The sequence below is a fragment of the Haliaeetus albicilla genome, chromosome 17 (genome assembly GCF_947461875.1).
Source record: "Haliaeetus albicilla chromosome 17, bHalAlb1.1, whole genome shotgun sequence".
Lineage (NCBI taxonomy): Eukaryota > Metazoa > Chordata > Aves > Accipitriformes > Accipitridae > Haliaeetus > Haliaeetus albicilla.
This window is the reverse complement of record NC_091499.1, coordinates 16990779-17015173: the sequence shown is the minus strand read 5'-3', so window position 1 is coordinate 17015173 and position 24395 is coordinate 16990779. Positions and strand designations below refer to the sequence as shown.

The following is a 24395-nucleotide window of genomic DNA, read 5'->3' as shown; positions in this document are numbered from 1 at the left end:
CGCGGGGCGGCGGCGGCGGCCGCCTCCTTCCTGCTGCCGGCGCGGGGGCGGCGGCGCTGGCGCGGCGCGGCCGGGACATCGCGGGCCCGGGCGCCTCCTCCCCTCTCCTCTCCTCTCCTCCCCATGGCCGGGAACTTCTGGCAGAGCTCGCACTAGTGGGTGCCGCGGCCGCGGGGTGGGGGGGGGGGGGGGGCGAGGGGGCCGCGGGCGGCCGCCGCGCTTTGTCCATTCATTGCCGGGCCGGGGCGGCGGGGCCGGGGCCGGGGGAGCGGGGGCGCGGCTCGGTCGGGAGGCCCGGCGGGGCCGAGGGGAGCGCCGCGGCGCTGGGGCTGCGGCTCCCGGCGGCGGCGGGGCCTGCTCGCCGCGGAGCCCTGGCGGGAGCCGGGCTGGAGTGCGAGAGCGGCCGGAGCCGCCGCCGGGCCGGCCGGCCTCGCTTCGCCGTGAGCTTCGAAGGGTTGGGGCTCCCCGGGAGAGAGGGGGGCCGCGTCCCCGCCCGCCCGGGCTTGGCCTCCGGCGATGGAGCGCGGGCGGCTGCGGGGCCGGGGCCGCCGTCGGTTTCTCCCCAGCGGTGGGGCAGCCGGGGCCGAGCTGCCCGGAGACACCCCGTGCTGGGCGGCTGGGGGTTTCCAGGGGGTGCCTGTGACCTACCGAGGGCACGTAAACCCTGCTGGCGACGGGCAGTGCCTCGGAGCTGCGCGGCCCGGGTAGCTTGCTGTAGGGAACGCCGGGCTTAGTCCCTGCCAGGGCGTGTTTTTTCGGACGAGGGACTCGGAAGACCCGAGCGAGCCCTCACTGGGGAAGCCTGCCCGTGGTGGTTAAAGGCCACGAGCCCTCCGGCCCCGACCTGCAGCCCGTGGCCTGCGCAGGAGTCGCTCGCGGTGACGTTGAGAAGCAGTTGCTGAAAGTAATTTTCCCTTCCTTTAGTTTACAATGGATTTTGGATAAACAAGATCTATTGAAGGAACGCCAGAAAGACTTGAAATTTCTGACCGAAGAAGAATATTGGAAACTACAGATATTTTTTACTAATGGTAAAAGTGTTTTATTTTTATTTCTGCCCTGAAAGCTGCACAGTATCTGCCATGTCTAAATGCGAGCTTGAATTGCTGCGAGAACGTAATGTTTTCGTGGCGATACTGCATATACTTCTACGACCTATTTTAACAAAGAACTGCAATCGCAATAACATTGTCATCTGTTAGTCATATTAACACAATTTTAGGAGAACTTACAGGCAAATTAGCTGGATATATAACATTTTAACCTGCGATGGGAAAAAATGTAGCACGTTTTCTTTTTTTCAAGAGGTCATTACCAAAAACGTAAAAGGAGGAGAAGCAAGCAGAAACTGCTGAGCTAGCACATTAAAGGCTCAATGTCAAGCATTAATAGTCAAACTGGGCTTTTGGTGGGCTTTTAGGCTGTGGTAAGTATTTAGCCGATCTGTGCAGTCCTATTAAACAACAAAGCTTGGAAACGTGTTATTTGTGTTCAGTTATGTTTTCTGAAACCTGCACCACAGCCTGTGTCTTGCCTTGTGACTGATGCCCCAGCACTGGGTGGCTCTCAAATTGTCTACGGGTTTCTGAGAGCTGTTGGCAGGCAGCCTGTTCTCCCAAAGAGTTTGGGGCTTGTCTGTGAAGTTATCTAGGAGTTACTTGGTCCTGCAAAGTATTTAACCGTATGAACGGCCGCACTGGAGCATATCAGGTTACACCGGCACCTAAACTCTTTTCTGTGCAATTGTTCAGCATTTAAACAAAATCTCCCTAAGCAGAGGATATTGCTCAGTAGTAATTTGTTTGCAGCCAGCTCTTTAAATATTTTTTCACAGCAGTCCCTTAAAGTACAAAATGCTTATTTTTTCAGCTATCTGGCCAGACTTGAGACAGAGAAGTGAAGTGACTTTCCTAAGGCCACTGGAAGATCTTATGTCAGTGCTGGAATGATGTCTGTGAAAGATACTTATCCCAGCTTCTCTCTTAGCTTAGCTATTTTTATAATAATTGCGTATGCTGTGAATCTGATTACTGTGGATACATCTGTGTTGTCACTTAGATGGCACCAGGAAATCGAGCTAGCAATGTTTCATCTATTTGATCAGTTCCTGAAATTCCTTGAGCTTAAAACAAAGTGGCATAGCTTCATAGTGCAAAAAGAGAAAACTGAGTACTGATATTTCTAAAACTGTATTTCTATGCTAATTTTCACTAGAATGAATTTGAATTATGAAATATGCTTTTTTTCAATGTTTCACTTCAGTATTTTTCTTGAGCAAACAAAGATTTGCAAAGTAGACAGGCTGGTTTCAGTTTGTGGTTCTCAGGCTCCTTTCCCTTGGCACTCCTTGCCTCCTGTGAAGGTACGGTGTGTGACCTGCGGCAGCTGGAGAACAGCTCTGCCAGCATCTCCCTTGTGCATGTACGAACACAACCTACCTTGGAGGAGAGAGCGGTACTGGGCTTTCACCCCTTCTGTAGCAAAGAGAGGCACCTTCATGGGGAGGACAGTTAGGGGCTGCTCTGTACTGGTGGGAGCTCAGGCAGAGCTTGCCGTGTCAAGCCCTTGACGTGTGTTGTATCATCACCTGCCTCTGAATGGGGACCCTGCTTTGGGTTTATAGAGCCTGCCCCTCTTCTCTCCCACCTCCTGCATTACTTGGGTAGGGATTGAGTCTCGGCCACGCCTTATCATATTCAGCATGTGTCTGCCCAGGAGATGGTTGTTCCCTAAAGCCATGAAAAAATTGCCTGGAGAGAGGCAGTTTCCTGCTGCCTCCTCATTGGAATACAAGTGCAGTAGGTCACCAACTGATTTTATGGCCACGCACAACTACTCAGAATGTGAATACTGTAGAGAAGGAAAACTATCATCTTCTAAAATAGTTTTGAAAATGGAAATTGATGTTGATTTCTCTCTTTGGATCACCAAGTCTTAATAGAGTTTTTGGTTGAAAAGCGCATTAATGGATTTCCTTCTCTGATCTAGGGCAGAAGCTGTAATGTTTGTGTTACAGGCTACTCAAGATATTCAGATTTAAAACAATTTTTATTTAAAAACCCCCACTGAAACCACTTATTTTGTAAACATAGGGGAATAAATAATCCAATAGTTTCTTTTAAAATATTAAAAAAATTAATTACAAGTGTTGGACTTTTTCCCGGCATATACAAGCTTCCATTTCATTAAGTCTCTCTAGGCTCATGTCCATTTTTTTCCCTAAACCACACTTGGTTTTTCTCTGACAGCAGATGGCCTAACCGTTCCTGAAAATCCCATGGGAGTGAGAAACATATTTGGAGAATTCTGTTTAGCTTAATATTTGAATTTTTCTGATGCCCTAGTAGTAGGACAGCTTTGTAGCCCCATGGTCAAATCATAGGGAGAAATCCTTTCAAGCCTCCCAAGATACACTGATAAATATTTTAATATTTGTACAGACATGGCATACCGGGTTTAACCTTCTTTCTGGCAGTATTGCTTGTCCTACTGTCACTGGCAAGTTAGTCTCAACTTGGCATTCTTCTCTTTAGGAAAAGAGTAATAGGACACAGACAGGGACTTAATGTTGCTTTGGGTAATCATAGTGACAAATTTGTTACCTTTTCCTGTGTGTGTGTGTGGGGGGGGGAAGTTGCCAACCATCAGTGCTGTTCAGGGTGGTTTTTTCCTTTTCTCCTACGTTCAGCCCTTTTCTAGCCAGCAATGTCCTTGACATTTGTGTGTTTTAAAATGCTGTGATGCTCATTAAAAGCGAGAGTAGGGTATACCCTGACTATTCCTGATGGATACAGGATAAGAGCATGGGGAAAAAAATCTGGACTTGGGTGCTTAGGTAGAGACTAAGAATTTAGCAATGACTGAGAACAGAATTGTTTGCTTTTCCGATCAGTGGTTGCAGTCTTGATCTTGCTGTACATATTTTAAATATATACTTCAGTATATTTTAAATTATTGTTTTGGACATTTCTGGTGAGGGAGGAAAAAAGGAAGAGGGAGGCTTAACACAGCCAAGCCTTGCTCTGAAGAATGGCTGCGAAGAAGTATGGGAAAAATAACAAGTAACAACCTTATGTTTCACTGTGCCATTCTCTATATCCAACCCCTGCTCTTAATCCCAGCTTGATGCATCTAATTTGCTTGGCACCTTTCCTTTGCCTGGGAGGCCAAACAAGAGCTACCTGCACAGATGACACCAGGGTTGTTTCTTGGCCAACTGGCAGAGGACCACTGTGATGGAGCAGCTGACTGCATCCTCTGGTCTCCCACCCCCTCTCCCTAGACTAAATATGTCATTTTTTTAACACCTGCTGCCTCTGCCAAATTGTTTGTCTTGGCAGCTTTAGTTTTTTGAAAAAAAAAACCCATCCATTTTGCATGGCACTGAAATGCCATAGACTTACATTTTACGTGTGTGAATTTGGTTTTGCTCTAAGAAGGGTAAAGCTTGGGTATTCCATTTGAGATTTGTGTTGTCATCTTCTTAAAGGTCTTACTCACTTTGTATGCAATGAAGTCAAGTTACCTTTCCCTTTCTGAAGGTGTCCACAAGCTTCAGGATGCAGTGCTGCTTCTTTACTTGCAGGTCTGTAGGTTTACAGCAACATGTCTCACCAAAGCAACGTATCTGAACTGAGGGAGAAGACTGTGCTGCTGCTCCTTAGAATCCCCAGCACTAGTCATGTTTTGAGATCCTTTGCTATTTGGTGTCAAATTGTTGTAAAAACTCAACTCAAGCTTTTGTTCATTTTTTTTTTTTAAGTTATCCAGGCTTTAGGTGAACATCTTAAATTAAGACAACAAGTTATTGCCACTGCTACAGTCTACTTCAAGAGATTCTATGCCAGGTAGGACTGTTTACTATGATGGTACAAGAATAAAACATTTGCTAGGCACATTTTGGTAGCCCTTTTAAAATGCAGTTCTGTATTAAAAACAGTGCCACTTTTGTTTTCTGGATGGTGTAAAGCTTTTATGCTAATAAAGTTAACTTAAGCTTTGCTTTTTCAAAAGGAAGTGTGGTGCTCTTAATAGATTAATCGTTCTACGTGTATGAAACAACATATTATAATTTTGTTATAACATTTCAGATATTCCCTAAAAAGTATAGATCCAGTATTAATGGCTCCTACGTGTGTGTTTTTGGCATCCAAAGTAGAGGTATGAAGTATTACAATTTTTTAATGTAAAATTATGTGATGTATGAGAGAGAGAAAACGTTTAGGACTTTTACATTTTTTGTCATTCTTCATGCTTTGGGGGTTGAAACCTTCTCTTTTTTTGTATAGATTTCTATAGCATTTAAGAAAAGGAGACGGAGAAGGCCTTCAAACATGTTATTTAGTATTTGATCTTTCACAATTTTGTCTGAATTACTAACCCTGAAGGGCCTCTGAAAATTGGAAAATGGCTGTTTCACTGTGATACAGTGTTTACATATTTACATGCACTGTATCTTAAATTGTGCAGTGTCTCCTTTCTAGTGTGTTTTTCCTTATTTATGTTTACTCAAACTTTAAAACATAATTTGAATTTTTTTCTTAATTATCCTTTTCCCTTTCGTATAGTGAGGGATCCTCAGAGTTTACCACACTTTCATTACTTGAATTAAAAGTATGTTGTAGCTCATATGCTGACTTTTGAGAAATTATCATAAGGAACTGACCCATTAGGGATAGTGGTGAGAAGGCTCCATGCCTCCACCATTAGAAGTCCACTTTGAATGTGGCCAAGAGTTAGCATCAGCTGGGCGCTGCTCTTAGTCTTCTGTAATGCAAGACGTTTTTCAGCTGTTTGAGAAGTGTCTGCGTAATGGAAAAAAAAAAAAAATCAAATTGGCCAGTCTGTGATATGTCAGCGCTAATGAATTTTACAGGAGGAGTTCAAATGCCTAGTGGATGGTAGAAGCAGTCCTACTAAACCAGTGTCTGCATGTGATACTGTTGTCTGTACAAGTACTGTGATACCTTTCAGTGTTTGGAAGAGATGAAGGAAAGGAGAAAGAGGCAGAGTATTGGAGAGAGTATTTTTTTATGAGTCTGTTAATTAAGCCTTTAAGAAAGTACAGACATAGAGTGTATATGTACAGATGTACCTTATATTTTAGAACAAATACTAGAAGTCTGTGCGGCCTTCCTTACACTAAAGCTTCTGCAACTTTAGAGGGCAGCTGTAGCAGTAATGATTCAGCTATGCACTTCTCTGAAGGAACACTGTATACAGAAAATTTTCAGATTGCTGACTGTCTCAGCAGAGGAGCTAAGACTTCGTGGAAACATAATAAAAAAAAGTAGTTAATGACAAGTTTCTAAAGGCAGTTTTCTCTCCAAGTGGGTTAAGGAAAAACAACATACCTTCTTGAAGCCCTCTTGTCTAGTTTATGTGTAGAGTGTTAGCCAACCGAGCTTTTGTGGCTTTAGTACCTTTCATAAACGTTTACTATTCCTCGCAACTCAAACAACAAAGTAACTAATCAATGAAAAAACTCTTTACCTAAGAGTTTACCCTGTTCACCTTAAGAAAAAAAAAAAGAAAAAAGGGGTGGGTGGGAAAAAAAGAAGTACTGCGTAAAGAAGCCCAGTTTAGTAAGAAGCTGTTATTTTAATTTGATAACAGTGTGAGTATATGGTATTTCAGGTGGTTCACTTCATTTACCATTCTTTTTCTTCAGGAATTTGGTGTTGTTTCAAATACAAGGTTGATTTCTGCTGCTACTTCTGTATGTAAGTATCGGTGATTTTCATTATGCTGTAGTTAGGTATCTCTATAGGGAGATCAGATATTTTCTTTGTGGTTTTTTTGTTTGCTTGTTTTTAAAAGGTAGCTTTTTATCAAGTCACGGGGGGGGGCTTGCATGTTGACTGCTAGGAGCCACTTAAAGCCATTTAGAATAAACAACTTCTGTTTCTAAATACAGAAACAGAAGGGTCCTTTCTGTATTAGTTTTGGTTGATTCTGGTTGGAACTTATGCCAAGCATAAATAAAACCAAAGTAATAAAATTAAACTGCTGAGGTTTATAAACAGTCTTGAGTAGGAAATTGAATTCTGAACTACTCAAAGATAGAATTGGAAGTTTAGGGCTTTACTTGTCTGTTTTATAAAAGGTATGGCTCCATGGAAGTACCTATTTTCAGAATTTTTGGTAGGCTGTATACTTTCTAATTTTTTTTACCCCCCCAATAAAATTAGTCTTTGCACATGGTATTTATTTCTAAAAATATATTTTATAACGTGTATATTGTTCACAAATAAATGCAATAAAATCACACTGTAGTTACTTCATTCTCTCTTTCCCACTTGCCTTCTATTTCCCAATTCCTGTAACTTGCATCTCATCCATCAAGGTCTTAAAGTGATGGCTTCTTTAACTGAATGCTGTAATTTGACCCAGAAGGTCCAGCTGCTCTCACTAGACAATTCCTGGCTATGCTCTTCAAAATGTAGGTCAGTGCTTTCAAAATCCCTCTTAGCCATTGAGGGGACAGGTGACTGGCTGCATCTGTAGCCTCCACATGCAGTAAGTATATCAGTCCATGGGGCTGGCTGTATGACAGTTCCACCACCAGGAACTGAAATGCATCTTCAGTGCCAGCATGACCAAGACCAGTACTAGATTTAGCAATAAGAGTTGCTATTTTTACATCAGCAGCATCTCAAAGCACAGATCTATGTGGCAGTTTTGGTGTGTCAGTGAGAAAGTTAGATGGATTTTGGTAAATCTGCAGTAGTTGGTTTTACTTGGACTCCTAGTCCTGAGCTGTGCTGTTTCTGAAAATCCCAGGTCTCAGAATCCTGCAGAAGATTTGCCCCACAGTTCTTCCTTCAGACCTAGAAGCCCTGCCTGCCCCGATAAGTACTCTGCATTTCATGGAAGTGGGGACAAAAAGCAACAGGCTTTCTCCTAGTGTTTATGTCTTTTATTCTACCTGGTCTTCCTTTATCAGAGTTGCTTCGGTAGCACACAGCAATTTTTTTTAGGTCTTCATACAAAACATGAAAAAAGCTGAGGCAAGACAAGTAAAAGAAAGCTAACAAGGTGACTAGCCTAACAGTGGTTGGTTGAAAAGGTTTGTTTGCTTTTAGTTAGATAGAAACATGAAGTTAGTAACACATGTTTCCTTTGTAAGGAAGATAATCTCAGATTAGTTTCTGGCAACCTCTTCAAAAGCTTTTCGCTCTGTTTCCATAGCTTACTAAAAGGGCAGCTCCATATGGTTGTGTCTGCAGTTTGCTTTGTGGGAAAAATATTTTGTTTCCCTATCTTCCCCCTCAAAGTGGTTTATTTTTTTACTATGTATCTATTCTGTTTGCATGCTTCTTGAGAAACCCGTTTTATTCATTCTTACCTTTCTTGAAATAATTAAAATTTCCAACCAGTAGCCTAGTCTTACTGTCCTGCAGCAAATTTTCTAGCAAAGTCCACCATAGGTCTAAATGTTGAAGACTGTAGTCCAGAGGACTGACACTATCTTTTCATCAAAGTGAATGGCATACTGCTTTTCTGGAGGTAGTATCAATTCATAATATACTGTCTGTCATCAATATAAGGAATGTTGTCTACTTACAGGATGTTAAATGTTACCTGTTTTCCTTGGAGGACAGGGACTTTATGTAGATTTTAAGTGTTTCACTTGTACAAATCTCAAATCCACATCCTCAAGTGTACTTAAGTTTTTTTTTTATTTTGCGCAGCATTCTCGTATGAGATCACTCTGTTTTTCAACTTATAATTCTTAACAGTGCACTGTTTGTACCTGTTCTCCTTGTAAAATGCATGAGGATAATTAGGTATCTAAATCAGGGATCATCATAAGCTAGAAAACCGAGGATATATTTGAACATTCTTGTGGAGGCAAGTGTCTTGAATCACATCATATGCCTAAGCGGATGCTTAGGTGTCTGTCTCAAGGAGAGAAACACCCTTGAAATGTCTGATAATCCAGTGCCTAGGACATTGATCTGCAGTGTGGTGAATTGACATCTTGCTTTGAATTTGAGCCTGGTTTTTGCATATCCAAAATCTTTTCCTCATGGACATACAAGATCTCTTGGTTGAGCTCAGTCACCCTGCCCTCAGTCTTGCTTTTCTAAGACTTCATTACATGGTTTAAAATCTTCTATGTTGAAGGATCAAGCCTATGTAAAAAATCCTACGTGGAAGTTCCATCTGGATTTAGTGTTGGAAATGAGATCCTGAAAAGATCGCCAGATTTGGAGTGACATCAGTAGGTAGATCGCTCTGTGAATGATAACTTGTGGAAAGTTAGGTGCCCATAAGCTAGTTGGTGGTTAAGCAGAAGATTTAGTAGTGCCCAATGCAGCAGACAAATGTCTGGCTGAGTACCTGCGCAAATCTGGGTTACAAGCGTACTTCTCTTTCCCTTTCAGGATCTTAAATCTTCTAACTTAACTTTTCGCTTTCAAATACAAACGTTTTGTACTGCAAGCAGTTGTGCTGCCAAATGGATTTGAAGGGCTATATACAGATGAATTAATAGAAAGGTAAAGAAGTAAAAATATTAATTACATAATTTTTAACATACCGATTTCTCTTTACTGTAGTGAAAACTAGGTTTTCGTATGCCTTTCCGAAGGAGTTTCCTTATAGGATGAACCATGTAAGTATGCTGTTCGAAATACGACTTGATCAAATAAATTAAAAGACAAATAATTGTTAGCAGGAAATCCTGTCTTTCAAATTCTAAGAAAGAAATATTTTCATACTCATATGTCGGGTTGCTCATAATTAGTTTTGGATAGATTATTGGGAAAGTTACTTTTAAAAGTGATAAATCTTACATAACCTCCTTTCCTTAAATTGTTGACAGGAATGCTATAAAGAGAAGTGATGTGACTCGGTGACTGAAATAGTATTTTTATATAGTATGATGATAAAAGAGATTTAGGTTTTTTTTGAATGTTCTTGTTTACAAATACATTGCTCCAGGGAAGGTAAATAGCCCTTGCACCTGGGATGTTTCCAAGCTTGCATACAGGAGCAGTTGGCTTACAGAAAGTGGTTTTATTTTTGCCTGGAAAATGTAATGGCTTTTGAAAAATAATTTTTATTTATTATTTAAAATTTAGATTTGCTAGTAGTTTTCAAGGCATCCTCAGTCACAATACTGAGAAATTTTGTAGTTTTTCTTGAAACCAGTTTTGACCTGTGCTGTGGTATTTTGAAAGTTAAACAGATCTAATTATTTTTAGATCCACTGTGGGAAATGTTACTTTTTTTTGTCGGTTTGCTTTCCACCCAATTTAGAAAGCCATGTGATATATCAGAATATAAAATATCTAAGACCTTGCAGTAAAAGTGCTCTGCTATTTTACAGATAAAGGCAAATGGAAACATATTTTGGAGTACTGCTTTCCTATAGCCAAAGCAGTCCAATCTTTTGCTTGATATCACTAATATGTTACTATCTCTATGGAAAATGAGAGCTGATTTAATTGCTACAATTGAACAGAATAATTCATATTAAATTAAATCTGAAAATACTTTAAAAGGCCATTTGGCATGTTAGTGGTCTGATGAAGAGGCTCTAATTCTACAAAAGGACTTCTCTATTGCTGTTAAGTGTTTATACACTGGGAACAATTTGCTGCTGCCAGGTATTGAAACAAATCAGACAAGTACTGTCAATGAAGTAGCTTTTCATAGTAAACTTGATCCAAAATGTTTAAATGCATTGTTATTATGACTGGAGTTAAGTTTTGATGGTGGTAAGGCAATGGCTAATACTAGTTTGATTTTTTTTTTTTGTTTGGTTTTGTAGTTTCAGGTGAAATGTGTTTAGGACTGTTGGAAATGTGTTGAGAATTCCAGTGATGATTTTAAACTGGATGCCAGTTAATTCTTTCTGCTGTCTGAAACATGCTGCTGTTTAACTGTGATTTTACTTCTTTGCAGATACTAGAATGTGAATTCTATCTCTTAGAATTAATGGTAGGTTTGTTTTTTTTTTTTTACTACTGTTGCCTCAGTTTACTTTTTACTGATGAAGAATATTTTGAGTTTTGTGCTATGAAATATGCATTATGCTGTCTTGTTTTTTTTTTTTTTTTCCCCACGCCAATTTTAGAATGATGTCCATGCAGGTCTAACATTTATGTTTTCAGCAGAATACCGTAATTACTGTGCTGTCATCTAGGCTGAGTGAGGGCATTCTCACCTCCTTGTGTTGAAGCTGGACTTTTCAACAGAAAGAGGGCAGATTGTGAGATCGGTGAGGGCAGCAGGAGTGTGTATGGCTTTGCATCCTAGTGGTTAGAGCAGTTGGTTAGTGGTGTTGGAAGGGTAAAGCATAAGTTCTGTTTCCAGAACTGCTTGTTTTTAATAGAAAGGTAACTGTATATAAGTCCTGATGCAGAGACTAGGATGCCAGTGTCCTTATTTCCCCAGATGAATGGCCAGTCAGGAGCATAAAGAGTTGTGTTCTTTCTATGCCCTCTTCTTGCCTGGAAGAATCTGCAGCTATATATGTGTGTTCCAGCTTCAGCAGAAGGTGTGGGTAGTATCCCACTCAGGCTAGTGTATAACCTGATAATTAGAGTAATCTTCTAGGAAGTGAGATATGGGTTTGAATCCTATGAGGAAGAAACTGAATTCAGGGCCTTGCGTTTTCTGAGATGGTGCTGTAACTGTTGGATGAAAGAACTACAATGTGACATTTCCTTCCAGGCACTTTCAACGAAAGGGTCTGTACCTGCTTTTTGTAAGGTTGCCATCCCATTGCTGTGTTTTCTAGGGCAACTGAAAGGATGCAGCCCAGGCTTCTTAGGGGGCTTAGGTAAAGTGGTGCCTAATTTCTGCATATTGGTTGGACTTGGATGGATTAGGCACCAAGGCCGCTGTACTGGAGTGGTTCTGCTCAAGTGCAGAGAAAAGGAGAGAGAAACCAGGGAGGAGCCTAGTGAGTTAGGCAGCAACCGAGAAAATATGTTTTGGGAACAGGACACAGAGGAGGTCGGATCAAAGTTTTTTGTTCGTGCCTACAGTTGTTATAACCCCTTTTTAGATAGCCTGTTTATATTTAGTCCTTGATACCTCTGCTATACATGGCAGTAACCCTTGAGTTTTGTATACAGTAGTTTTATCATAAGTAACTGCATTTACAAGAAGTTACATCTTAGGGATTGACTTATTTTTCCAGTATGCTATGCAATATATAGTATGTATAATAACTGTCTCATTTCAGTGTTCAGCACATGTAACTTAATGGAGCTTTTCCCTATAGTATCCATACAGTTGACTGCTTTCAGTGAGAGGGTTATTCCTTCTTGCTTATACCAACCTGGGCCTGAAAAGAGGGGTTTTGAAAGCAGTGGATTTTTTTCCTTTTCTTTCTTTCTTTCCAGACCAGTGTCAATTATTTTGGCATGCTTTCCATGTATGGTATTTAGTGACAGACTGTTTTCTGGCAGTGGTTTGTATTTCCAAGTGGGAATTACGGGTTTGTAAGCAAATGAGGTTTCAGTGTGCTGCAGATGTGGCTTTCTGTGTCTCTTAGGGGAATGACATTGACAGACTGGCAACCATGCTATGTAATGGTATTCTAGAGAGAGCACTGCCCTCATTAGAGCAGGGTTAGGTGTCAGAATGCTACGTAAAAAAAAATAAATCAGTAATTGACTTGTAAACCAAATGTTTTTAATGTGAACTGACAACACATTCTGCATTGTAATTTAACTTCTATCCTGTTGACATTTTTCCTAGGACTGCTGTTTGATAGTGTATCATCCTTATAGACCTTTGCTACAATATGTGCAAGATATGGGCCAAGAAGACATGCTGCTACCTCTTGCATGGTAATGAAGACAATGAGTAACAATAGTGCCTCCTTTCAGCAAGAAAGCAAGTGTTTAACAGTTATGCTTCAAAGGTGGTTAAGCAAAAGCAGGCTTAGCCATATTTGAATACAAAGGGTGCCCTAGTTAACCTGTGCAGGTACATGTCCCTGACTTAGCTTATTCTGTCTTTAACCCTGTAATGATTTGACTTTGCAGTGGTCTAATTTTTATTTTTAGACTAGCTCTAATAGCCCAGTTTTTTACACTACTGAATGGTGACTATGAATAGAGGTAATCTTTTTCTACCAACTTATGCTTTCTGTTGTATCTTGTCGTAGGAGGTAGAAGCAGTATGTAGGGTTTTTTAGCTGTGTTAGCAGAACTCTTATTCTTGAACTGTTTCACAAATACAGAAAGGCAGTAAAAATACTACTTTTATGCTTGCCCTTATTTATTTGTGAAACAGGGATAAATATTTTATGGTATACGTCAACACCGTCTGCAGAAGGACTTTTATGGTATTATAATAGTGTTTCCAAATAAACTTCTGCAGTGATTACAAGAAAGAAAATGAAAGGCTTTAAGAGATTTTTACAAGGGGCGAGATTTCTTCCCTCGCTGTTTTGCCCTGCAGCCTCGCTGCTTCTACCATCTGGGAAACTGACAAAATATTTATAAACTGACAGCAGTTTTTGAAGTCTTATAGTCTAAAGGTGAATAGGACAATACTTACAAGTTCTTTTTTGCACAGGAGGATAGTGAATGACACATACAGAACTGATCTTTGTCTGCTGTACCCTCCTTTCATGATAGCTCTAGGTAAGTAACACAAGTAATGTCTCGTCTTGTTTAAATGGATGTGTTCTGTGTGCTGTCCCATCAATAAGCATTCCTTAGAATAAGGTGCTTCAGTCTGCATTTCATACAGTACTGACAGTGTAGCTTTGCAACTTAAAAAGTCTTGGAGAAAAATCAGGTAATTAATTCCGTTTTTTTTCTGTTGACCTGTATAGTGTTTATAAAAAATAGAATGTTTCTAACTGTATCAAGAGTGGCTCTTTGTTCAATATACATGTCACCTGATCTTTGCAGCTTGCCTACATGTGGCCTGTGTTGTCCAGCAGAAGGATGCAAGGCAATGGTTTGCTGAGCTATCTGTTGATATGGAAAAGGTACTCTGTTTTTAATTCCTGCCACCTGTTATGGACTGACCAGAAATGGTAGTCATGGCTATAAAACTACCATCTTACATGTCTGCAGTACTGATTTGAACTTCATTCAGTCATCATATATTAGGTGCTGTTGAAATTAGGTAGATCTCTCAGGGAGGAAGACAATGTCAGGTCATTCAGTCATCACACTGCTCCGAAAGTCAAGACAGAACCATTGCATAACCAGCAAAGTGTTGCTGGTGTTGCTGTTTTTCAGATGGATACATAAAACCAATATACTTTGCATTTTTTGCCAGAAAAAGAATTCCCAGTGTTTTTTGTCATTCAAGATTGCCATCATGAGTTTGACTTTTATTCTAGTGCATGTGATTTTCTGTTCTCATTTTCTCTCTATAAGTGTACGTAATATAGCAGAGTGTAAAATATTCTTAGCACTTTCAGGATGACCAGGACCATGACTTCAGTCAGTGTTAAACAGGGGGATACCAAGATCATTCAGTTGAGTTCCCTGCTGTTGCAAATTCTGTGTCAAATGATCCCCTTCGTAAATTTATCAGGTTCTGAGACGCAGTTGTTCTCATACCAGTAACGTGCTTCATCTTCACTAGTTCCTTTTTAGATTGACTTCTTTAACCTTTGTTTAGCTCCAGCAAGCAAGCCAAACTAGTACTCGTACTCCTTATCACACTGTTTCACTCTGCACATATTTTTCAGTCTATCTTTTTTGAAAATGAGCATCTGGAATTAAATAGCATATTATGGATGAGACATACCATTGCCCTCTCTGCCCTCAGTATTGCCCTTTATCCTGGCATTGTATTTGTATTCCAGGATTTGTCTTCAGATTTAAGCATGGTGTGGATGCTATGCTGCATCGAAAGCCTTCCGAATTGTGCTGTCATGCATGTAAAAGCAGGGTGATAATAAATTGGCAGCAGAGGAGAACCAACCTATATTTGACAGATAAGGTTACCATAAGCTTGATACTGAACATGTTTGAATGTTTACATGTCTTGGTTCTCATGCCAGTGATACAATCTAAGCTTGATTTTTTTTACATTAAGACCATGGACCTCTTAGCTAACTATGACTTTTCTTTCAAGGATATATATTGTTCTAGCACTTAATCAAGGTCCATGTATTAAAAAGAATAAAGAAGTCTACTTTATTAATTTAGAGAATGATGAAACAAATTATGAACCAAACATTATGCACCTTTTATATAGAATATTGCACTAGAAATTTAATAGGAAATTAAGGTAGTTGAGGTGCAGTAGATAGGAAATGTCCAAACTGATAGAGAATGCTTATGCTTCCAGAAGTGGAATATGAAAGTTCAACAATTCTTATTATATGTATATAAGAATATAGCAAGAATAATAAGAAGAAGAATATAATAAGTATTTAGATACTCCTTGGCTCTTTATTTCTTGGAAGGAAAGAATTCAGACCAATGTTTTGTGGTTTGGGGCTTTTTTTCCTACACTGTGCCTCTGATGTATATGAACATTGATAATCATCGGTTACTGTATTGGTAATCTGTGGTCATCTAGCTGCAGTCATGCTGCCAGGTGTCTGTATTTTCCCAGTAGCATAGTTATAAACTGTGGCAGTAGTTGCAAATAAATAAAAAGCTATTTAGCTTGCAGGGGAGGAGAAGTGGTATATACAGTTGAATGGGAGGGAAAGTATTCTGTTCAGGCTTCCATTCACAATTAAATCAAAAAACTAATTATAGAAATGGTTGATTGCCAGACCAGATTAAATGTGAGATAGCTCTGTTTATAATATGAAAATTGTGCTGCTTAATTTCAGTTTGGGGCATGTTTAATTAATTACACACTTAAACTGACTATGACAAAGATAAAATCACTATTGTGTCTGACCTTAGGATCTCTTTTCTTTCTAATCAGATTTTAGAAATAATCAGGGTTATTCTGAAGCTGTATGAGCAGTGGAAGAACTTTGATGAGAGGAAAGAGATGGCTACTATTCTTAGTAAAATGCCTAAACCAAAACCACCTCCAAACAGGTACTGTACTTCCTTAATACACCTTTCACATGGAAAAACTGGACTGCTATCTTAAGAATGAGTAAATGTTTAATTTGAGGTGTAGCGTATATTTTTACAGTGCAGACTTTTCTGTTACAAACAGCCAGTCTGATTGTTCAGGAGCTAGCAAGAAGCAGAACATTTATTGTTTTATGGAGAGTGTTAATGTGATTAGAATGTGATCAATACAGCTTAGCAAATGTAAGGAACCATGGTGTGAGGCTCTGTGGTTGAGCCAGATTGATGAGAACTGGGCCTGCTTGATGTCGTATTTAATTATTGTGATTAAATACCACTGTTGGGAATCTGCACATGCAAATTCCTGTGCACGTGCTTATGAAATGTGAACTTTGAAATGTTGACTTCAGAAGTAGATACAGCAGGCAGCTGCATGGGTATATATTGAAATTATTACTCAAATAAATACACTGAAGTTATTTATGCATGCTGAGATTAACCTTTGCATTTTTAATGAAATTTAGCACAATATCTTAACCTAGTTGTGTATATGTTGAAGTATTGTCCTTCAAAAGGTTTCTACTACTTTCAGAATACCGTATTTTTTTAAATAAATAAAGACAAAAATGTAATATGATGCTTCTTTTTGAAGACATGTGGTTTTGTTTTTTTTCTTCCAAACAGTGAAGGAGAACAGGGTCCAAATGGTAGCCAGAACTCTAGTTATAGCCAATCTTAAGACATTCCAAAGAATTTGTTTATGGACCACTTTGACTCAAGACATCCTGGGATCTTTCCTGTGTTCATGAAATGGACAGAAGGTTTTAGTAACATCTTTGACAAAGAACTTGAAGAATAAATAGCTTGTTTGTGTCAAGCATTTTGAAAGCTTTTTCTCTAAAACTGCATCATTTTCTCTGACGCTGGAGCAAATGTACTAAGATTTTTCAATGTAAGGAATCAAATGTTACACCAAGCTGCGAAAGATTAACACTATCCACTCAAAATAAATAGTTCATTATTGGTTTTGTTTGCTTTGAGAAAATTGTAACTTGCCATTGAAGTGAACTATTTTTAAAGCGACAGTAACCTGAAGCCTAAGTGTAACTGTATTAATGACTTGTGTTGTCTTCATTTTGTTTGTGACTGAAGGAAGGTAGCGCACTGTGTGTTAAATCTATTCATTACCTTGAGTTTTGTTGATTTTTTTGAAAATAAATATGGATTCTGTAACAAGTAATGCAGCAATCCTTCAGAAACAAAACCTAGAAGAGCCTGCAAATAATATTGTTACAGTTTTAATGAAAGCTGCAGGAAAGAAATTCAGTTCCTTTTTTGGATTAGAAAAATGCTGTTTTACTTAGTAGATGTACTTGGATGTTTTTGCCACGAAGTGTAGTAGCCCAGCTTACCAGAGAAGTGCAATATGTATAGTGATTCTGCAGTTTTCTTAAACGTTTCAAGTGTTAGGAATTAAAAAACCCCAACATACTATGATTTTTTTTTGCAAGTAAATGTACTGTATAGTACAATCGGAATATTTCACAGTCAAGTACAAATCTGGATATGATTGCTGTTTTTTATGGTGGATTTTTTTTTTGTACAAAAGATATACACTGTTAGTCTGCCTTCACTGTTGGTGTGAATTTGTGTGGTTCATTAGAGAGTTTATTTAAGAGGATCAAGCTTTTGGTGAGTTTCATACTGGCTAATTTTAATTGTGATGTTAGGAGCAACTCTTTAGAATAACTGAAATGGGATTCCTTGGTTAACTATGTGCTGGAGAAAATGAGATTCCTTCAAACAGAAGGCCATATCCTGTGTTCCTTACTCAGGCAGATATCCCACTGAAGTCAGGAATTGGCCTAAATCGAATTTCTTGATTTTTAGATAACTTTGTTTCTAATTAAGTTCTGTACAACTTCATTTTGAATGATAATGCTGACTTGCCCAAGTATAAAAATTGAATGATAAAGTGCAGTAACATTGTTCTCCTTTTTTTTTTTTTTTTTTTCTTCTGAAGCAACACATTTCCCTGGTCTGAAATATTGGAGGGAAATTCTTGAAAACCCTTGCTCTGTGATGCGTCTTGGTTTAAAAAACTGGCCCCTTAAAAAACCCCTGTTTTTTGCAAATACCTGTCTTTGTAATTGGCTGATCATTCAGTGAAATATAACTGAAGCGTGTTTGTATGTAGCCCATTAGGCTACTAGCATTTATTTCTGTTCAGGTTATTTTTGTAAAACATTAGGTAAACAAGCCCAAACCACTTTGGTGAGATAGAAAATATATACATTTTGGTCTTTGCTACTTTGTTTCCATTTGATCCATACTTTTTATAGACACTTGATTGATGAAGTGGAATTTGGCTGTTTGCCTTTGTTTCTTGAAGTCTAAAATGTGCTATTTGTAATGTGGACTTGGGGAGTAGAAATAAATCAATGCAACTTGACCATTGTGTGGAGTTCTTAAACAGGAACTGTCCTTTAGGTAAACATCAGTCTTCTTACATATACCACATACTCTGCTAAGAAAGCTAATGTTTTGAAATTAGGGGTTTCACACAATTAGTGAAGAATTCTGGCTGGAGTGATTAAAAGTTGTCTTGCTGTTCAAGAGCCGTGGCAGACTTTACTTCATACCCAAACTACCTATGTGACCTAAACCTCAGAGCTAAACTATCAGGCAATTCTTGATGGTAAATAGAAGTATCTTAAGTCATTTCTCTACTGGGGAGGTGAGGATAGTTTTACCAGCTCTGGTTCCAGTGTAAACAGTGAAAGGCAGTGAAGTGCAGTCAAAGGAACTGGATTCAGTGATGACAGTTATAAAAAGAAAGATGTAAATTGGAACAACAGGAAAGAGAACATAATCTGAATTCAACAGCTTTGCTACCAACCAGACAGAAAAAAAATCACCTTTACTGTGCTTAATTTCAAAGGAGAGAAATGCATAAAAATGAGGTGTATCATTAAAAGAGAGGTAGCTGAAAGTCTTCACAGATTATATGGTTACAGGTGACAGTGGAGTGTCAAAGCAAACACTAGTGATCTGTGCCAAAAAGACTTAAGGAAAAATCTAAAAGGAAGCAAACTGAACTGAATCAGACAACTTATTTAACTCAAAAAGCATAATTTGAAAAGTTATATCCACATAAGGGAGATACAGAGGAAGACACAGAAAGGATCATCAACTTTGACAAGCTACAAATAGTTTGAGAAACACCTTGCAAAAAACTAGCAAGGCTAATAAACACTAGACCTACCAAGACTAATAAAAACTAATGAAAATAAAAAAGAGGTATACAGTGGCTTTCCTATTAAAAAAAAAGAAATCCACTACTCTTCAGCTCAGAAAAGACAGCAGAGGTCTAGAAAAATCATGAGTGGTGTGAAGACTGATGAGGTGACAACTGTTCATCTCTTCTGACAGAAGAAGCAGGAGCATCCGATGAAAACAATACATGGCAAGTTGAGAAGCAACAAAGGAAAAGACCTCTTCTCACAATGCATTGTTAAACCCAGTACAGCCTGCTGTGACTGCTGGGAGTTTGTGTTGAAAATTTACAAATACCCAAATATACCAGGACATGCAAAGCCCGAAGGAAGTATCAAAGCACTCCAAGTTGTAAATGAGAATAATAATAATAATAATCTGGGGGCTGTATCACTAGATACTTGTCTTGTTTTATGCTCTTCCTCAGATGTTTATTACTGGTTGCTGCCAAACAGAACATAATGGGCTAGACAGATCTTGGTGTGACCCAATATAACTGTTTGTTGTTCATTGTTTGTACCCATGTAGTTTTAGATGTTTGCAACAAACTTTAATGTAGCTACAAAAGGAAGCATTTGCCACTTATGACTAAATTGTGACTAAGTTTAGTTGATTAGATCTCCTTGCTTTGTTCATCTGTATACTGAAGTTTGGTGGCTTGGTCAATACAGCTAGGCATGATTAATAACACATTTAGCTAAATATTTTCAGTGTGTCTCAAATTTTCTATACAATCTGACCTTAATGATCTAGATCAAAAGGCGTCATTAGTCCTGGTGAGGCCTGGCACAACGCAACCAACAGTGGGCTTCAGTTACCCCTTTGACTATGTGCCCACAGCACTGTGAAACTGTCTAGGTCATGTTAAACAGGCAAAATTAATAGATCATAGGATTTGGCTAAATCCAACAAAACTGTTGGCATCTGTTACGCCTCCTGATCCAGTCTGAAAAACACCTTTCAAGAGTAAGATAGTGAGAATTGCAGAGTAATTGACCACAACAAGGTAGCACCCATCATCATTCTGGCATTTTAATTTCATCTTACTCCCATTAATCTATCAGTTGTTAAACTAAACCAGTATTTTGGAAATTAGTCTAAATTCTGGTTCTTGTTTCGTTTTTTTTTTTTTTTACGAATTGGAAATAAAGTATAGCATTAAGACCACTAAAAAGTCAATGATACTTTTAAGAAAAATGCACTCATTACTTACTATTATGACAGCTACACTACAGGGTCTCTAATTATTAGCAAAGACAAGGAGAACGGAAACCACTGTAAGATACATCATGAGGGCAGCACAGCTAACACAGCTGGCTGTGCCAACTGCAGGAGTTCTCCTCTAGAAACAAATGACTGCAGAGAGACTGTGGGACTTACTAGAAATAAAGTTCTAGTAAGACTAGTGACTTTTTCTTTTCTCTAAACTTGAGACAGTATATTTTTAGGTCCTCTTCTCACCATGCAGACTGGACGGTCAGAATGGAAGAGCTGTAGGGTAAGTGCACATTGCCTGCAATACTCATTAGAGCAGAACCAGAAGTTTTAATTTCTTCTTCCAGACATCCTGCAGAGTCCTGAACTTCTGTGCTACGACTTGAATTTTCTAGACGCCAAAGCAATTCACCTTTGCTAGTTCATCTGAACTGCTAACAGCATTAAAAAACAAAAAAATCCTTAAAATTATGACTATGCAAATTTATAGGTGGGGATGGGATGGATTGGTTTGTTTTTTGAAGTTTAAGACACACAAATTAACATACATAAAAGAAGGAAGGGTGTTTAGTAACTTCCTTTGACACCTCAAATTTTCCAGCCTAAAATGATTACATCTCTGTAACAGTAACTTCAAATATAGGCAAGTTCTCACTCGATACTGAGCTGCTGAGGGAACAGAAGTTGTTGACTGAATGCTATATAGCATTTTGTGCTCAGAAGCAGATCTGCATATAAAAATGGATATATTTTTAAAATAAGGAATCACACAGTATTTTGAACAGCAAGTATTCTAGCATCAGGTCAGTTTCCTTTTGTATTTTCTGACCCGTAAAGTTTTGACTTTACAATCACATAGTACAAACCTAAAAATCTGTACTCTACTTGTACTCTTTGATAACACAGTAACTATTTTAAAACTCTAGCTACGCATGAAGCATAATAAATCTGTGCTTAGGGCAGTTACCCCAATTCCATTACAATATCTGCAGTTTAACTATTCTAAACAAACTATCCAACACAATTATTTGGGAAAGGGTAATTTTATTTGTCCCATCATCATCATTAGTTTAAACAGTCGTAAACTATATCATACAAAAATCTTAGTAAACATAATAAGCACTTAGGTTCTCCTCACATAATTTCACCAAAAAACATAGCCCAGAGTAAAGATGGAACAAATTTAATGTCCTCAGTTCATGTCATAGTCTTTACCTGTAATTTGAACCAAGCAGCCGATATGCATGGCTATTTGAAGGTGAATGTTCATTTACACAAGAAAGCAGGAGTGGGCTGTATTCTGGAAGTGGAGTGCACATAGTTTTAATGCTAAAACCTACGAACCATCCTGAAGCCTTGATGGGGCAAGGGTTGGGGTAGTCATCTTCATTTTTTCTCTGGAGGTTCATGTTTTACCCAATCCTCAAAGCCACCAGCATATTGCTGAACTCTGAAAATATGCAGAAGATACTATGTTAAGAAGGACTCTTGAAAAAGGTATCTAAGAGGGCATGGCAAAAAAAACCAAACCAAAAGAAAATCAGAGAAAAAAAGCATAACAGAAATTCTCTGCAATCAAATACACTTGTACCTAGCTTCAATGAGCCAGATTGATACTCCTTGTACACCAATACTGCCTGCTTCCATGCAGTGTGTTGTGCAACCCTTCCAAATGATACAAGGCTGGAGGGCAAATACCAAGCAAGTAGTAGCAGCCGCACCAATGAAACAGTTTGCCGCTTCTTTTTTTAAAAAGAGAGAACAGACTTACTGTGGCGAGAGATTTATTATGTCTAATACTTCAGATGTCATCAAAGAAATGCAGCACACTGATCTTTTACTTCCTTGCAAACCTACATGCTCTGTAGATCTGACATAAGCCTTTACAAAGCTAAACTCTGGAAAACAAAAACCCACCATGCAAAACAATATTGACTCCTTCAATTAGGCAGCATGAAAAACAGGTAACGGAGGATATTTTGCACTTACTAAAACAATATATTTATAAAACAAGAACGTCGTTCCATCTTTTGACTAGAACTAGCAGGGATATTCCAGTTCATGAATTGCAGTTCCATGAAAACATGAGCAAACAACCAATTTTTTAAATCCTATCTGTAGTCTTCAAGCCAGCAAGGCACCTTCTGGCATGGGTATAACAATTCTGCCAACCAAACACTGCTTTTGCTTTCACTTATCAATCTCATTGTCCTTTTAGCTACTGCCTTCACTGCTTTACTCCTGGCAAACGATCCAATGCTTTACTGAAAGCGAAGGCCTACTTTGTCGACAGTGAACTGTACAGGTAGAACTGCAATTTAACAAAGGGCGTGGTTTCATAAACTATTTAATCTAATTTAAGATTGTACTTCTACCAAAGTGAGCAGTTCTCCACCTTTCCAATCATCCTGTGGCTCAGGACTAGCGCTTATAAAGCTGTATAAGGAAGCAATGTCTTGGTGAGGGAGCCTTAAGAGGCAGAAGGATCCTTCAGTGGCAGCACGGTCTTGCAGCAGATTGCATCACCTGTGACACACGCACAGAGCTGCTGAGGGGTTGTTTCACAGGGCGATACACCTCACTTTTCTGGAGCACTCAAGGGTGTCTTTCAAGGTTCAGTGGAGACAAGAGGAGGTGTCTAACTCAAATACCAGTCATTTTGTTCATATTCCACATTTAAATTTTTACCCTTGCCCGCAAGAAGCTGAGTCAGAGTTCTGCTTCATGGGGGTAGGCCGCATTAATCCCATCGTTACACACACAAGTCTTACCTGCTGAAACCCAAGGACATGGCAAAACTCAGTGCTTGTTTACTTCTTGTTCCTGCCAAACAAGAGAAAACCACAGGGTCCGACTTGGATGGCATCTTTTGATTGTACTGCTCCTTGAACTCCATTGGGTCCATTTGTAGAGCTTCCACTAATTCACCCACTAGGAAATACAGAAAAAAAAAGTCTCGTTTATTCTCCATCCAGACAGGCTTACACTGTCAGGCTTGTAATGCCTCTGGAGGAAAAGTTCAGCTCACAACATTCTAGCAGCTGTCTAGCACAGCCCCTCTTTGCTCAGTCACTGCCACTTGTCCACAGACTTGACCACCAAGCAAAGGGCAACACCCAACGTCCCCACATCGCGGTGTCAATAACTTACGCGGTATGTTGACGGACGCTGGGATTTTTCCGAATCTGTCGATCTCCCACCTCTCCCGCACGTCTATGTGGAGGATGTTGGTCTTCTTCAAGTCTTTGAGCTCTTGGTAGGAAAGGCTGGGCGTCCCGCCGGCGCAGAGCCTGCGGCTGGCGGCACCCGCCGGCCCGGGGCCTGAGGGAGAGGTGCCGCCCGTGAGCCCAGAGGAGACCCCGCTGCCCCGGCCTCCCGGGGAAGGCCATCGCCCCTAATAACGCTGAAGCTCCCCACACGGCCCCCCGCCCCGCCCAACCTCACCCCGCCGCCCGCCTTCCCACAGGCCCGGCCGCCGCCCCGCCCCCCGCCTCACCGGGCGCCGCCGCCCGCCACCAGCCGCCGCTCGCCGCCCGCAGCGCCCGCCGCCAGCCCCAGACCCCGACCGCCATCGGCCCGCCTCCCAAGATGGCGGCCGCCCGCCCCGCGCCGGCGGGGGAGGAGACGGCTCCCCGGGCGGCACCGCCTTCTCCCCGGGGGCCGCGGGGCAGCCGCCACAGCCGGGTTAGGCAGCCGGTGCCTTCGGTTTCGGTACATCCAGCCACCGCCCCTTTGCCTGGGCAGGGCAATCTCCACAACTGAGCCGAGCTGTTGAGAAGATCTAAAGCGCCAAAGGCCGGGAGACTGAGCAGGGATGAGGAATTTTGCTGCCAAATCCACTCAAAGCAATTCCGGAAAATCCCCTCGCTGTTACGCCTGAGGAGAAAAGGTGATTTTAGCACTGGCCTGCGCCGCTTTCACCCGTGC

At 40.2% G+C, this 24395-nt stretch overlaps 2 protein-coding genes across 4 annotated transcripts; one reads left to right on the top strand and one right to left on the bottom strand.

Moving 5' to 3' along the window:
- Window positions 1-18429, top strand: CCNC (cyclin C). Of its 3 annotated transcripts, XM_069804931.1 has the most exons (12): window positions 1-155; window positions 925-1031; window positions 4763-4847; window positions 5091-5160; window positions 6671-6722; window positions 9564-9619; window positions 10915-10950; window positions 12721-12812; window positions 13546-13613; window positions 13887-13966; window positions 15880-15998; window positions 16662-18429. In XM_069804931.1, exons 1-12 carry the CDS (start codon window positions 124-126, stop codon window positions 16714-16716), a joined length of 852 nt encoding a protein of 283 aa, XP_069661032.1. In that variant the 5' UTR covers window positions 1-123; the 3' UTR covers window positions 16717-18429. The 3 variants fall into 3 exon arrangements, with proteins under 3 accessions (XP_069661032.1, XP_069661034.1, XP_069661033.1); XM_069804932.1 differs by lacking the exons at window positions 1-155; window positions 925-1031 and adding an exon at window positions 1066-1426; XM_069804933.1 differs by lacking the exons at window positions 1-155; window positions 4763-4847.
- Window positions 18430-21492: 3063 nt separating this feature from the next.
- TSTD1 (thiosulfate sulfurtransferase like domain containing 1) lies at window positions 21493-24094 on the bottom strand. The gene is made up of 4 exons (XM_069804934.1): window positions 23965-24094; window positions 23619-23789; window positions 23240-23399; window positions 21493-21918 (listed from the first exon to the last, which is right to left on the bottom strand). Exons 1-4 carry the CDS (start codon window positions 24038-24040, stop codon window positions 21855-21857), a joined length of 471 nt encoding a protein of 156 aa, XP_069661035.1. The 5' UTR covers window positions 24041-24094; the 3' UTR covers window positions 21493-21854.
- Window positions 24095-24395: the final 301 nt, after the last annotated feature.